The following is a 15,438-nucleotide window of genomic DNA, read 5'->3' on the forward strand; positions in this document are numbered from 1 at the left end:
GGTCTCAGGAGACTGATGGGCTACAGGTAGAGACCGAGGAGGTCTCAGGAGACTGATGGGCTACAGGTAGAGACAGAGGAGGTCTCAGGAGACTGATGGGCTACAGGTGGAGACAGAGGAGGTCTCAGGAGACTGATGGGCTACAGGTGGAGACCGAGGAGGTCTCAGGAGACTGATGGGCTACAGGTAGAGACCGAGGAGGTCTCAGGAGACTGATGGGCTACAGGTAGAGACAGAGGAGGTCTCAGGAGACTGATGGGCTACAGGTGGAGACCGAGGAGGTCTCAGGAGACTGATGGGCTACAGGTAGAGACCGAGGAGGTCTCAGGAGACTGATGGGCTACAGGTAGAGACAGAGGAGGTCTCAGGAGACTGATGGGCTACAGGTAGAGACCGAGGAGGTCTCAGGAGACTGATGGGCTGCAGGTAGAGACAGAGGAGGTCTCAGGAGACTGATGGGCTACAGGTAGAGACCGAGGAGGTCTCAGGAGACTGATGGGCTACAGGTAGAGACAGAGGAGGTCTCAGGAGACTGATGGGCTACAGGTAGAGACCGAGGAGGTCTCAGGAGACTGATGGGCTACAGGTAGAGACAGAGGAGGTCTCAGGAGACTGATGGGCTACAGGTAGAGACACAGGATGTCTCAGGGGACCGACTTGAAAAGAGAAAACTGTGAAAATTTGATTGCTTGCAGTAAAACCATGTGTAATATTTCTGTAAACCTTTCCCACCCACAATGTCCTAATTGACACTTGAACCTCTATCTGATCTCGACCAGGTCTATCTCTTCTGCCATCAGAAACAGTAGTGTGATGGAGATCTGACCCTTTAGGTGATCTAAAGAAGTTTTCGAACATTTCTATCCGTCCAGGAGGTTTACAATCCAGACACAACATGTAGTGTTTATTCAGAGACTCTTCATGGTTAATCCATATGATCCATGATGACACCATTGTTTATCACATCTTCATCATAGTCACTATTATGTTGCTAAGAGACCTCTATTTTCATCTGGACATGATGATGAAGACACTTCCTGTCAGACTTTCCACCAATCAGAGAGAGCTTGAATTGATCAATCAGGAGCAGCCAAAACATAATACGTGATCAGAAAAGGAGAAAAATAAAAGTCCTCTATGGCTGGAATAAAGCCAAGAAGACATTTGTAATGCAGCTGAGGTGGAGGTGGTTTACTGAGGACAGCAGGTAAATAGTAGCAGAAACAACTACAAATGAGAAAATTTATATATAATTAAATAGTTGTGTGTTTGTTTCAATTCCAACAGGTTTAAAATTGGATGCACTTTGGGGATTTTCACACAGGCAAAATCTTCTTTTTCTTCTAACATTAATGGTTTGTGGTTTTGTGATGCAGCAAAATGCGTAAACATAAACTTGTCTACAAAATAGTTTAGCAAAAACTATTTTATTCTGTCAACAAAAAGGGCAAATATGTAAATAGTTTCTGTTGTGTGTTTGTTTCAACACAATATTTTCTCATTTATTTATTTATTTTTATGAATATACACACATATTTGGCCCAGCAGACAAGCTGGGAGGACAGCGGCATTGTGTCTAATAAACACATATGAATTTCATTCCAGTCGTCCTCAGATGTCTTCGTCTCCTTTCATTAAAGAAATGGCTGAAATTTATTATAGTCACTCAGATAACTGGAGACTGAAATAAGGAACAATAATTAAACATGTGCTACATTATAATTCAGTGATATACGACACGGTCATTTGATTGAGTTAAATAAAACAAACAAACAAATAAATAAATTGGTCCTGGACAAATTAGAGCATTTTTCTGATGAACAGTGGGACAAAATACCTGCCAACAGGTGCAGAAGTCTGGCTGGGAGGAACAGAAAAAACCTGACAACATCACAGGATTGTTTAACTAAATATTAATTTATGACTGATGTAACATATGTTTTTTTTTTTTTTTTTAATCATATTGGTTTGCTTTAAAAAAAAAATCTTGCTATTGAACCAGAATTAGAAAATAATGTTTTGATTTTCATAAAACTTCATTTATTATTACTTTTGTCAATTTCAGCTTATTTTCCAGGCAGCAGTTTTTCTCCTTCTTTAATGGGAAGGTATGTGCCTAACAAGCATTATTTTCCACTGAAGATAACATCAGCTTGACAGGTTGAGCTGTCAGCCAGAGGAGAGCTCGTCTAAACCGCCTCAGCCTCATGCTTGTAATTTTATCATAAAGGAAAATGAAAATAAATCAAAGTTAAATTACTGGAACCATTTTCTGTCTTTTTAAAAATATTTTTGTGTTTTTTTGTGGAAGAATGGGATCAGTAATTAGATAAACTTGGCATATGTAGTTGCTAGGCAACTGAGGACTGGAGCACTATGGGTAATTGTTGTACACTAGATAGGCCGTCTCATTTTACTGACAGGAAGCGCACTTTGGTGTGTGCAGACGACGTAGAACACTTCGTTGCCTACTCAGTCCGCGCACTTGGAGGTGTGCAGACCCTTAATTGAGAAACACCCTGAGAGAAGAGTTGAAAATACAAAACAAATAACCGTTTTCCGTCTCCTGGTTTTCTGTTGCACACCAACATAGCAACTATGTTATTTGGAGACTTCTGTTTTCACCTGGAAATAATGATGAAACCACTTTCTGAAACTGGGTTGCAGTATTAAGGGTTAAACATCTAATCAACACAGAACTGTAAGGAACATCAAAACCACGACTATTACCAGGTAAACAGCGATGGCGGCTCCAAGTAACCATCCACAATAGACGTCCACAGGATGGTTTCTGAACTGAATGATCCTGGTTAATCCAGCCAGGATGGCCAGCATTACGAAAGAAAAGACCAGGAGAGGCTTCAGCAGCTTGGCCGAGTCTGTCAGCATGGCGTTGAAGTACATCTGAAACACAGTTCCATGTTTAATCTTCTCTTTATATCTGAGCACATGGGTTTCATGTGGGTGGGGAAGTTAAGATTTAAATGTTAAACAGTTACTTACTGAGACATAGACTGCAGCAAAGGCCGCCAGCGTGGCATGCTGGGAAGGGAAAGACTTCCTGAAAGGACACAAAGAGAAGAAAAACAGGAGTGTTCTTCATGCTAATGATGTTCAGACACACAAGGATGGTGCTGAATATTCATCTGCAACTGGATAGTGACTTTCAAAGTGACTTTATTGGTGGCACACTGTCCTAGCAGGTGTTTAATAAATGCAACAGGGAACACAACAACTTGGTGGTCTGATGGTACATTTTGATTTTGCAGTCCATTTTTATTCAAAACCATTTTGTCATTTTTAATTTTGCAAACACAAATAATGGCAGTGGGGGGGGGGGGGGGGGGGGGTATTTGCATAATTCTGTTTATAACAAGGTGAAATAATTATGTGAAATGACAAGAAAAAGACTTGAGAAGAAGCTGGGGATGTTCGAGGACGCCTGCTGAGTGTGAAGCTGGTGTTCAGGACAACACAGCTGTCAGGGGGTGTGGGTTCTTTTCAGGATCCACCAGAGGGAGCCAGAGGAACCATTTTCTGGAGGGTGTTTTCACCACAGGTGTGCAGACCTGCACACCTGTAGAGAATTAGAGATCTTCTGCCAGCACTATATCTGCAGCTGATTGCCAGTCCTTCGTCGCTTGAGCGTTAAACCTCTGTGGTAAAACCTAAGCCCTCCAGCGAGTTCCTGTATCCTCTAACGTTTGAGAGACTTTACAAATTCTTGTTTTTTTTTCCAGAGACACTCCTTTGTGGACTCTCCAGAGCTACCTGCGATTTCCCTCCCAGCAGCCAATCATCACCAGCAAACACTCCCTACCAATAACCTGGCTTTCTCTTCACTGGCTATCCTCCGGATCCAATCAGCTTGTCGCTGCCTATCTGCCCTCCACCGAAAGGACCCTCACTGGCTCCCACTGCCAACATCCATCCTCTCGGACCTCCTGACACCACCTGAATTCACGGCAACTCCGAAACAAGTAGGACACCTTCACTTCCCTGAGAATTATTCCATCATTTCCATTACTCATACATCTATCTTTGCAGAGAACCCCGCCTTCGGGTCTTTCCGGAACCATCCCCTCAGTTCACCAAATAAACCATTTTCACATTCTCCAGATTGCTTAATCGTGCATGTGGGTCCAACATCTTCACACCATGACAACAGCATGTTCTGCTGCTACGTCACACGATTCAGTCAAGACTGACATTTTGGAAACAAATTGTTTTTTACGTCTCTCCTGCAACTGGTTTGATGATGAAAATAATGTGAGTGTGTAATAGAAACTAGTTACAGAACCTTCTTACCAGAAGGTAAAAAGGCCTCAAAGTTCACCCAACATTTATTAAAGATTGCGGCTTATTCTTTGCTGTTTCCATTACATTTAGGTTAAATTGCACAATTTACTTGTCACTGGATATGAGAAAGGGGGGTCTCTTGACCAGTTCATTTCACGTAAAGATGGCACAGCATGTATGGATGGAAAGGAGACGGAAATTTTTTCAAACAATTAAAGAAAAAAATATAACTTCCATCCTTGACAGCAAACAACTAAATGCAGAGTTTTACAAGGAATTAGAGAAATGAGGGGAAAAAGGCTTTGAAAAACTGCGGAGAATCCTCCACACCAGGTGGACAACCCTGAAAAGCGTTACCTGTCAACCTGACAAAAGCCGCAATTCTCGTACCATCTCATCACGTGGAAGACGATTAAACAAGAACTGTGGCTTATGGGTCAAACAGCATTCAATGGAAACACCTCCAAATCACAATTGTAATTTGTCAAAGGTTTAGAAATTCTGATTTTACTTTGTGGAAAACCGTTATAAAAACACTTAGTGTTTTTTTATTTGGATCAGAAAACTGTCTGTTTTAACACTTCAAGTAACGACATGACTGATAACAGGAACATATTTAAACCATTTTAGCCAGAGAGATGAAGGGGGGGTCATTTACAAGGGAACACAGCATTTAAAACACATTTGATAAGAACATTATATTAATAAAGAGTGTCCTCAATCAGTACAGAAATGGTACGAAGAGGTATTATATAGTCTCATTAGTTTTGTTGTTATGATAGGCGCCACTGCTGAATGAATTGGCACATAACACCTAAAACACATACTACTATTGCTTTGTGTTGCTTCCGAGTGGGATGGTGGTGCGACCTGCAATGAGCTGGATCCCTGCTTTTTGGCTGAACCAAACCACATAATTCTAAGACAAAGCAAAACGCCACAGTGACACCAGGAGGTCAGTCAAAGGGATCAAAAATAATCATTTGCCCTGCAAAGGGTAAAACATGGACCATAGTTCTATATTTACACATAGATGAAGAAAACAAATCCTGTTAAATCAAAATGAATGAATAAATTCTTAAAGAAATGTCATGAAATGAGCTGTTGTCTTTTAGTTAACTTGTTCATCATTAACAGAAATTACAGCGTCAGTGTTAGAACCAGTTTTTTTTTTTTAAAGTTCCTGTCCTGTCCAGCATCCTGACAGCAGAATGATGGTCTGGCTGCCGTGTTGTGCTGAACACATTTACTCTTCCAAGAGGAGCCCGTGGATAATAAGGCTCCCATTGGTTCTCAAGCTTAATTCTTTATTTTATTATTTGTTTCATAAGTCTTTTATTTCAGCTTATAACTGCTTGACTGGACCGGAAAAAAAGAGATAATGTATGAGGGAAAGATCCATCCATCCATCCATCCATCCATCCATCTTCTGCCGCTTATCCGGGGTCGGGTCGCGGGGGCAGCAGCCTAAGCAGGGAAGCCCAGACTTCCCTCTCCCCAGCCACATTTGCCAACTCTGCGAGGGGGATCCCGAGGCGTTCCCAGGCCAGCCGAGAGATATAATCCCTCCAGTGTGTCCTGGGTCTTCCCCGGGGTCTCCTCCCAGAGGGACGTGCCTGGAACACCTCACCAGGGAGGCGTCCAGGAGGCATCCTGACCAGATGCCCGATCCACCTCAACTGGTTCCTCTCGATGCGAAGGAGCAGCGGCTCTACTCTGATCTCCTCCCGGATGACCGAGCTCCTCACCCTATCTCTAAGGGAGAGCCCGGCCACCCTGCGGAGGAAACTCATTTCAGCCGCCTGTATACGAGATCTCGTTCTTTCGGTCACGACCCACAGCTCATGACCATAGGTGAGGGTAGGAACGTAGATCGACTGGTAAATCGAGAGCTTCGCCTTCTGGCTCAGCTCCTTCTTCACCACGACAGACCGGCGCAGAGCCCGCATTACTGCAGACGCCGCACCGATCCGTCTGTCGATCTCACGCTCCATCCTTCCCTCACTCGTGAACAAGACCCCGAGATATTTAAACTCCTCCACTTGAGGCAGGACCTGACTCCCGACCCGGAGAGGGCAATCCACCCTATTCCGGCTGAGGACCATGGTCTCAGATTTTGAGGTGCTGATTCTCATCCCAGCCGCTTCACACTCGGCCGCGAATCGCTCAAGCGAGAGCTGGAGATCACGACCAGATGAAGCCAACAGGACCACGTCATCTGCAAAAAGCAGGGACCCAATCCTGAGGCCACCAAGTCGGATCCCCTCAACCCCTCGGCTGCGCCTAGAAATTCTGTCCATATAAGTTATGAACAGAATCGGTGATAAAGGGCAGCCTTGGCGGAGTCCAACCCTCACCGTAAAAAACGAATCCGACTTACTACCGGCAATGCGGACCAAGCTCTGACACCTGTCGTACAGGGACCGGACAGCTCGTACAAGGGGGTCCGGTACCCCATACTCCCGGAGTACCCCCCACAGGAGCCCCCGGGGGACACGGTCGAATGCCTTCTCCAGGTCCACAAAGCACATGTAGACTGGTTGGGCAAACTCCCATGCTCCCTCCAGGACCCCAGAGAGGGTATAGAGCTGGTCCACTGTTCCGCGACCAGGACGAAAACCACACTGCTCCTCCTCAATCCGGGATTCGACTATCCGGCGGATCCTCCTCTCCAGGACCCCTGAATAGACCTTACCAGGGAGGCTGAGGAGTGTGATTCCCCTGTAATTGGAACACACCCTCCGGTTCCCCTTCTTAAAAAGGGGGACCACTACCCCAGTCTGCCAATCCAGCGGTGCTGTCCCCGATGTCCACGCGATGCTGCAGAGGCGTGTCAGCCAGGACAGCCCCACAGCATCCAGAGCCTTAAGGAACTCCGGGCGGATCTCATCCACCCCCGGGGCCTTGCCGCCAAGGAGCTTTTTGACCACCTCAGCGACTTCAGCCCCAGAGATAGGAGAGTCCACCCCTGAGTCCACCAGCTCTGCTCCCTCATGGGAAGCCGTGTTGGTAGGATTGAGGAGGTCTTCGAAGTATTCCCTCCACCGACCCACAACGTCCCGAGTTGAGGTCAGCAGCTCCCCATCTCCACTGTACACAGTATTGATGGAGCACTGCTTCCCCCTCCTGAGCCGCCGGATGGTGGACCAGAATCTCCTCGAAGCCGTCCGGAAGTCTTTCTCCATGGCCTCGCCGAACTCCTCCCATGCCCGAGTTTTTGCCTCGGCAACGGCCGAAGCCGCATGCCGCTTAGCCCGTCAGTACCCATCAGCTGCCTCCAGAGTCTCCAGAGTATGAGGGAAAGAGATAGAGGAAAATAGACAAATGATAGAGAGAAAAAGAAAGAAAAGAAGGGAGAAAAAAAAACAGTTTTCTACTCCACCAAAGCTGCTCTAAAATCAAAGATGAACTCTCAAACATAAATCTTGGACACTTACTTTTCTGAACTTTGTCACAATAATAGAAACACTGTAAATAAACCAGAGAAAAACTATACAGAATACTACATCTAATTTCACACTTCTACCAATGAACAACTGCATCTACACCAGAGACATCAGCAACACAGTGTCTACACATTTACCTTCTTATAGCTTCTTTCCACCAAAGAATGGCTGCTGGTTTGGTGCTGGTTCAGTCCTGGTTTGGTGCAGGTGCTTGAGCTTAGCTGGTTCAACTCCAGTGCTCCGGTTCTGGTTTTGACCAAAACCAAAACCATTGCTGCTGACGCAGGCAACGTAAAGCACTTCTCAACTCTGGCCCAGCAGAGTTGGTACCTGAATAGAACAGTTTTGAGAGCTAGTGCTTAGATGGCCAAAAGAGCCAAAGAACTGGTGCTTAGTCTGGCTCTGGCTCCAAAATAGTACTGGAACCACCTTCGGTCAAAAATTGGCACAGTAGGCTTACAAAGCTTCCTGACCTACCTTCTGTCATCCCTCAGGAGTCTATTGAAAATGATGAGATGAGTTTGTTTACAGACCAGACTGACTGGGCTTGGGCAGGCTTTTAACCTGTGAGGCGATAGTTTTGTTGAGGGAGAGCTTTCACATAATGAAGAGTGCATTCCGAACAACCACTCGGTGGTATTCTCCTGCTGTCTCAGAGTTCTCAGAATCCAGCATGATGACAACCCCAAAGGACGAAGATACTGATGCAATAAGAAGACCATTTCCTGACCCCCTCCAGACTTCAATACCAGGTAGTCTCACAGGTTTACAGTTGAGGTTTGAAGGACAATATGGCCGACAGCTCTCTAGCCAGGCAATTTGACAGTGTGATGTGAAGGGACAAATTAGCATCCAGGAGTAGGGATGGGGCCGATCTGATCCACTATATCGGGCTCAGATACCAACTGGAATCACAGATTGGAAATTTTCAATCCAAACTGGCGGTACTTCCGATCCATTAATTATACCTACAGCATTGCTCAATTGACTCCATACTCTCCTGAAAGACTCCTGATAGGTGTCTTTGTCTGTGTTTCAGTTAGACACAGCTCCCTCAGGAAATCCGTTCTGCAGTTTGCAGCAATGCTGGTAGCAGGTTAGCATTGAGCAGCGTTCATGTTAGTGAGATTTTACATGTCCGCAGTGTAGAAATATATTACTGTTGAAATTACCCGAAGGAAGAAAGCAATATGCAGTGCCTGTAAAGCTGTTGTTCCGAGAGGCCGAGCAGGTGTGGGCATTCTCATCAGTCCCCAGCTTGGTGCCTGCACGTTGGGGTTTACCCTGGTGGATGAAAGGGTAGTTTCCCTCCGCCTCCGGGTGGGGGGACGGGTACTGACTGTTGTCTGTGCTTATGCATCGAACAGCAGTTCAGAGTACCCACCCTTTGTGGAGTCCTTGGAGGGAGTGCTGGAGGGTGCTCCTTCTGGGGACTCCATTGTTCTGCTGGGGGACTTCAATGCTCACGTGGGCAATGACAGTGAGACCTTGATGGGAGTGATTGGGGGGCATGGTCCCCCTCTGAACCCAAATGGTGTTTCGTTATTGGACTTCTGTACTCATCGTGGATTGTCCATAACGAACACCATGTTCCAACATAAGAGTGTCCATATGTACACCTGGTATCAGGATTCCCTGGGCCGCAGTTCGATCATCGATTTGTAGTCGTATCGTCGGACCTGCGGCCACATGCCTTGGACACTCAGGTGAAGTGGGGGTGGAGCTGTCAACTGATCACCATCTAGATCAGGGGTCGGCAACCCGCGGCTCTAGAGCCGCATGTGGCTCTTTAGCGCCGCCCTAGTGGCTCCCTGGAGCTTTTTTCAAAATGTTTTTTTAAAAAATGGAAAAATATCTATATTTTTGTTTTGATCTGGTTCTGTAGGAGGACAAACATGACACAAACATTCTTAACGTTTTCCAGTGCTGTAAAAATGTGTAGAATAAATATTAAATTTCAACATTTCTGTCAAGGAAGATTTGCGTCATAGCCTGCAACACACGTAGCCTATCTATCAGCAGGGCGGGATGCCAGGCAGGTGGCGTTGTAAACAAACCGGGGCTGTGATGGGACATGGATCCCAAAGGGAAAAAGAGAAAAATAACCGAGGAGAACAGAGGATTCAACGTTTCTTGGACCGAATCATTTGCATTCATTGCCAATGCGGAAGGATTGCCTGAATGTTTGCTCTGTAGCGAGAAGTTGTCAAATAACAAAAAGAGTCATGTGGACAGACATTTCCTGGGAAAGCATGCTGCATTTGCAGCCAGTACCCAGTTGGGAGTGACACAAAAAGTACGATTGCATTACTTCTGGAGAAATTAGAGAAGCGCAAAAATAGATTTAAGTGGATCGCATCTCCAAACTCCACTACTGCTGCAAGTTTTGTTGCAACCCGGGAGATAATAAAGCGTGGAAAACCGTTCACAGATGGTGACTACATGAAGGAGTCAGTCATCAGCATATCAGGACACGTATTTCCAGACTTCAGAAACAAAACCGAGATAATACAGAAAATCAAAGACATGCACCTCTCCGCTAAGACAGTGAAGGAAAGGACCATTAAAATGGCGGCAACATCACCGATCAGCAAATCAAGGACATTAATTCAGCACAAGTTACAACTTACATGTTGAAAAGCTGACCAGTGATGTCCGACAACAGAAGTCACATTAAATGGGTAAGAACATCATCCTTCATAGACACAGACTGAGTAACAAAGTGGATGTTTTTATAAATGATTTCTGATTATTGTCAGTATATATCTGGAATGACACTTGGTAATGGTGCTCAGGTCGGAGGATAGCTGCGTTGGTTGTGTGTCTAAAGAGAAGAGGATGCTGCTGCGTTTTACCCTTGCACTGACTTGCTTGGCATTTGCACAGAAATTAAACTGTATTAATTTGATTTATTGGTTTATTTTTTATAAATGCAGGCTGCGTTTCATTGCGCTCTGTTTGTTGCCCAGATAAGGGGCGCGTTATGCACATTCCATTTTTTTTTTTTTTCGAATCCTCAAAATAAAAATGACATAAAAAATCGGATTTCTATATTGCATTTTTAATTTCATCAAAGCAAGAAACATAACTCATTAATATATTAATGAAGTTAAACATGGCGGCATGGTACAACAGAGTAGTCACCTGGTGCGTCATTCTCTACAGGTTGCGGGGAAAATAAACATTTTATCATTAAGGCTCATTATGTATTTGTAGCCATCTTAGTCATTTTGATAGTAGGCTAATATAGCTAATATAGATACATAAAGCATGTGTTGCCTTCATGATAAGGCTTATATTAGGCTTTTAATTTTTTGCGGCTCCGGACATTTGTTTTTGTTTTTTTGGTCCAATATGGCTCTTTCAACATTTTGGGTTGCCAACCCCTGATCTAGTGGAAGCTGGTCAGATCTGGCCGGCCCAATTATGTTGTGAGGGTCTGCTGGGAACGTCTAGTAGGGTGCTCTGACGGAGGACCCTACTAGACGTTCCCAACTCCCACCTTCAGCAGAGCTTCGTTGGTGCCTCTCGTGGCAGTAATCCCAGAACTCGTTGGTGGACACCAGTAGTGAGGGATGCTGTCAAGCTGAAGAAGGAGTCCTATTGGGCCTTCTTGGCCTGTGGGACTCTGGAGACAGCTGATAGGTACCAACAGGCTTCCAGCCATCATTGCGAAGAATCTGACAGTCCCACCAGCGCAGGCTCCGCTCCCCCAGATGACATGCTAGGCAGGTTTTCCTCTGAGCAGGCTGACCGCCGTGACCCTGTCTGGCCCCGTTTGCCAGCCTACCAGTCCGGATAAGCCGCTGATCCTGGAAAGCTAAGCGCAACCGTTTCCACCTACACCTCAATCACCAAGGTGGAGGGGTTTGCAGAGCATGGGTTCCCTCAGGTCCCTCCCCTGGAACTGAGTTTCTCAGTGGTCTTTGGTGTGACAGCCGCACGGCACGCTGGACAGTGGCCCTACCCTTTCACGCCCAAAGATCAACTTATGGCCCGCTTTTTGGACTGTTTCTACTAGTGTGCCTACCAGGTGTCAGCCACGGCGAACAACATCGCACTACGAACAACATCACGCTGCTGGCCTAATGCTGCCAGCACAATCCTAAACCTGTGGGCAGCCACTACAGTAGCCTCCGCTCACATAACTGCATGGTCCCAGCCGCACCTCTGGCAGAGCACAAAGGCACTCAATGGTGGTTGCAGCAACGAGTGCTCCCCATCCTCTTCCAGCCCAGGAGCCTATCTAGGAGCCCACCTCTTCCGGGTCTCACCCACAGCAGAGGGCCCCCAAAAACCAACAGCTCACTTGTTTGTGGTCCATCCCGCCTGGAAGAGCACCACAGAGGCCAAAAAAGCAATGATGGCTTGGGGGGGACGAATGTGAAATGGGGGGTGTTGTGTTAAATGTTGAAATAAAAAGTCAACACCCTCCCTGATGAGAGCCTGTTTCCTGATCTTCGTCCTGCTGCTAGAGCAACTGTTCCTGCCACAGCTGCTTTTTATCCATCCCCCACATTCAGTGGGGTTACCGAGCACCGCTGCACACGCTGTTCCCATCACACGCAATAGCTGGTCCGGGTCATTTTAGGCCCACTAGCACAGCAGATGACACAAAATCAGTAATCTGGCCCGTGAGCACTGTCTCCTCTCACTTTTCCGTGAATGGGAGTTCAGACGTTCAGCTCCGTCAGCCAAGCTTGCCGCCTCATAAACTGCGGCACATCCAGGCTGACACCGCTGAGCTTAACTTAACTTAACGTCTCCCCGGCAATGCTCGGATGTGAGCTTGTACATAAAAGGAGGACACTCCGGCTTCAGTGATGGCGGTAGGGGCTCTGTCCGGGCTTGTTGCTATGGCAACATTAGCGCAAACAACAAAAGCGCGCCCGCCTCAGAGCATCTCTTGGAGTGGCGGCAGCTGTGTTCTCTGGTCAGATGGATAGACAGACATGCTACAATTTGCTTCCACCTCCCAGTGGCTCAACGTGGTTCTGGAAACAGTGCTGTCATCCCATGAACAGCAGGTCACCCTCCAGTCAGAGCTGCAGGAGCTTCTGATGAAGGATATCTTCAGAGTTCCACAGGGAGAGGAAAATTGAGGTTTCTACTCTCGCTACTTCCTGGTTTGGGTGGATTCAAGCCCATCCTCAATCGGTCTCTGTTCAACAAATCCATCCCCACAAGATCTTTTACATGCTGATGATCAAACAGGTGTTGGAATGTGTCCTCAGAGGCGACTGGTTCACCTCGGGATGGAACTTTTCAGTGTGGAAGGTCATCCAGCATTTTGCTCCACTGTTGCAGGATAGCAAAAAAGTGATGGCGGCCCATCAACCACCAGGGAGGAGTGCGCTCTGCACAGCTGCTGAGCGTGGCCAGGCGGCTGCTGCTTTTGGCTCACACACACCTTCTCTCCCTCAGAGCGGTGTACATCCCCATCATCCTGAACAGGGGAGTGGTCATTATGTCAAGGGGAGGTCCCCAACACAGTGATTGGAGCCTTCACCCCGATCTAGTCTCACAGATCTGGAGCAGGTTCGGTATAGCGTGTGTGAACCTCTTAGCAACATGCGAGAACGTGCAGTGTGACCTATGGTTCTCTGAGCAGCTGGGATGAGCCTCCACTAGGGGTGGATGCGTTCAAACACCCACCGCCTCAGATGTTGCTGTATGCATTTCTTCCCATCTGTCTCATTCCCCCTGTCCTGGATCGCATCAGGGAGGAACAGCTGGCAGTGATTGTCGTTGCTCTGGAGCGCACCATGATTTCTGTGTCTACAGCAGCTGCTGTCAGGCCAACTGTGGCAGCTTCCGTGGGGCACGGACGCACTCTCCAAACCGGGGGGAGCGATCCAGAGTTACTCAGAGATAGGTCAGCACCTCTGGGTCTGGCCACTGAACAGGAAAGGTTAGAGAGGGTTGATCTCTCTCAGGAAGTCATGTGCAAAATCCAGAACACGAGGGCCGCCTCAACGAGGGCCTCCTACTCGTCTGAGTGGTCAGCTTTCCAGTGCTGGTGTCTGGAAGGAGGAATAAATCCCAGAGTGTGCAGGCTGCCCTGCATCTTCTCTTTCCTCCAGATGTTGTTGGAGAGGAACATGGCCTTCAGCATCATTAAGACTTACACTGAGGCTATCTCATCTTGTCATGAAGGTTTTGCTGACAGATCTCTGTTCAGTCATCTCCTGGTCAAACGCTTCCCGAATGGTGTACATAGACACAGGCCTTAGCGCCTCAGTGGGATTTACCTCTGGTTTTACAAGCACTGACTGGGACTCTTGATAAACCTTTGGATCAGGTCCCACTGAAGTTTCGCCAATGAAAACAGCCCTATCAGTCGCTCTGACATTTGCTAAAAGAGTCAGCGATTTATCCACTCTCTCTGTGGCTCTTTCCTGCCTCAGAATACAAGGAGACGGCGACTCTGCCGTGCTGTGTCCTAACCCAGAAGAGGAAGAGGAACCATACTGGAGACCAGCAAGAGGAAGAGGAACCATACTGGAGACCGGCATGAGGAAGAAGAACCATACTGGAGACCGGCATGAGGAAGAAGAACCATACTGGAGACGGACATGAGGAAGAGGAACCATACTGGAGACGGACATGAGGAAGAGGAACCATACTGGAGACGGACATGAGGAAGAGGAACCATACTGGAGACCAGCAAGAGGAAGAGAAACCATACTGGAGACCGGCCGAGGAAGAGAAACCATACTGGAGACCAGCAAGAGGAAGAGGAACCATACTGGAGACCGGCCGAGGAAGAGAAACCATACTGGAGACCAGCAAGAGGAAGAGGAACCATACTGGAGACCGGCCGAGGAAGAGAAACCATACTGGAGACCGGCCGAGGAAGAGGAACCATACTGGAGACCGGCTGAGGAAGAGGAACCATACTGGAGACCGGCCGAGGAAGAGGAACCATACTGGAGACCGGCCGAGGAAGAGAAACCATACTGGAGACCGGCATGAGGAAGAGAAACCATACTGGAGACCAGCAAGAGGAAGAGGAACCATACTGGAGACCGGCCGAGGAAGAGGAACCATACTGGAGACCGGCCGAGGAAGAGGAACCATACTGGAGACCGGCCGAGGAAGAGGAACCATACTGGAGACCAGCAAGAGGAAGAGGAACCATACTGGAGACCGGCATGAGGAAGAGAAACCATACTGGAGACCAGCAAGAGGAAGAGGAACCATACTGGAGACCGGCATGAGGAAGAGAAACCATACTGGAGACCGGCCGAGGAAGAGGAACCATACTGGAGACCGGCCGAGGAAGAGGAACCATACTGGAGACCGGCCGAGGAAGAGGAACCATACTGGAGACCGGCATGAGGAAGAGAAACCATACTGGAGACCGGCAAGAGGAAGAGAAACCATACTGGAGACCAGCAAGAGGAAGAGGAACCATACTGGAGACCGGCCGAGGAAGAGGAACCATACTGGAGACCAGCAAGAGGAAGAGAAACCATACTGGAGACCAGCAAGAGGAAGAGGAACCATACTGGAGACCGGCCGAGGAAGAGGAACCATACTGGAGACCGGCCGAGGAAGAGGAACCATACTGGAGACCGGCATGAGGAAGAGAAACCATACTGGAGACCAGCAAGAGGAAGAGAAACCATACTGGAGACCAGCAAGAGGAAGAGGAACCATACTGGAGACCGGCCGAGGAAGAGGAACCATA

General features: G+C 47.5%; 1 protein-coding gene across 1 annotated transcript in view; it reads right to left on the reverse strand.

The window, feature by feature from the left end:
- The window catches only part of LOC306758051 (phospholipid phosphatase-related protein type 4-like), a gene marked incomplete at both ends in the record, with an annotated part of 80,763 nt that overhangs the window by 34,419 nt on the left and 30,906 nt on the right, over window positions 1-15,438 (reverse strand). The window contains 2 exon segments of the mRNA XM_079243267.1: window positions 2,731-2,904; window positions 3,004-3,061. Of these exon segments, the coding sequence (XP_079099393.1) occupies window positions 2,731-2,904; window positions 3,004-3,061 (232 nt within the window).

This window comes from Telmatherina bonti, assembly GCF_933228915.1.
Source record: "Telmatherina bonti genome assembly, chromosome: 7".
NCBI lineage: Eukaryota > Metazoa > Chordata > Actinopteri > Atheriniformes > Telmatherinidae > Telmatherina > Telmatherina bonti.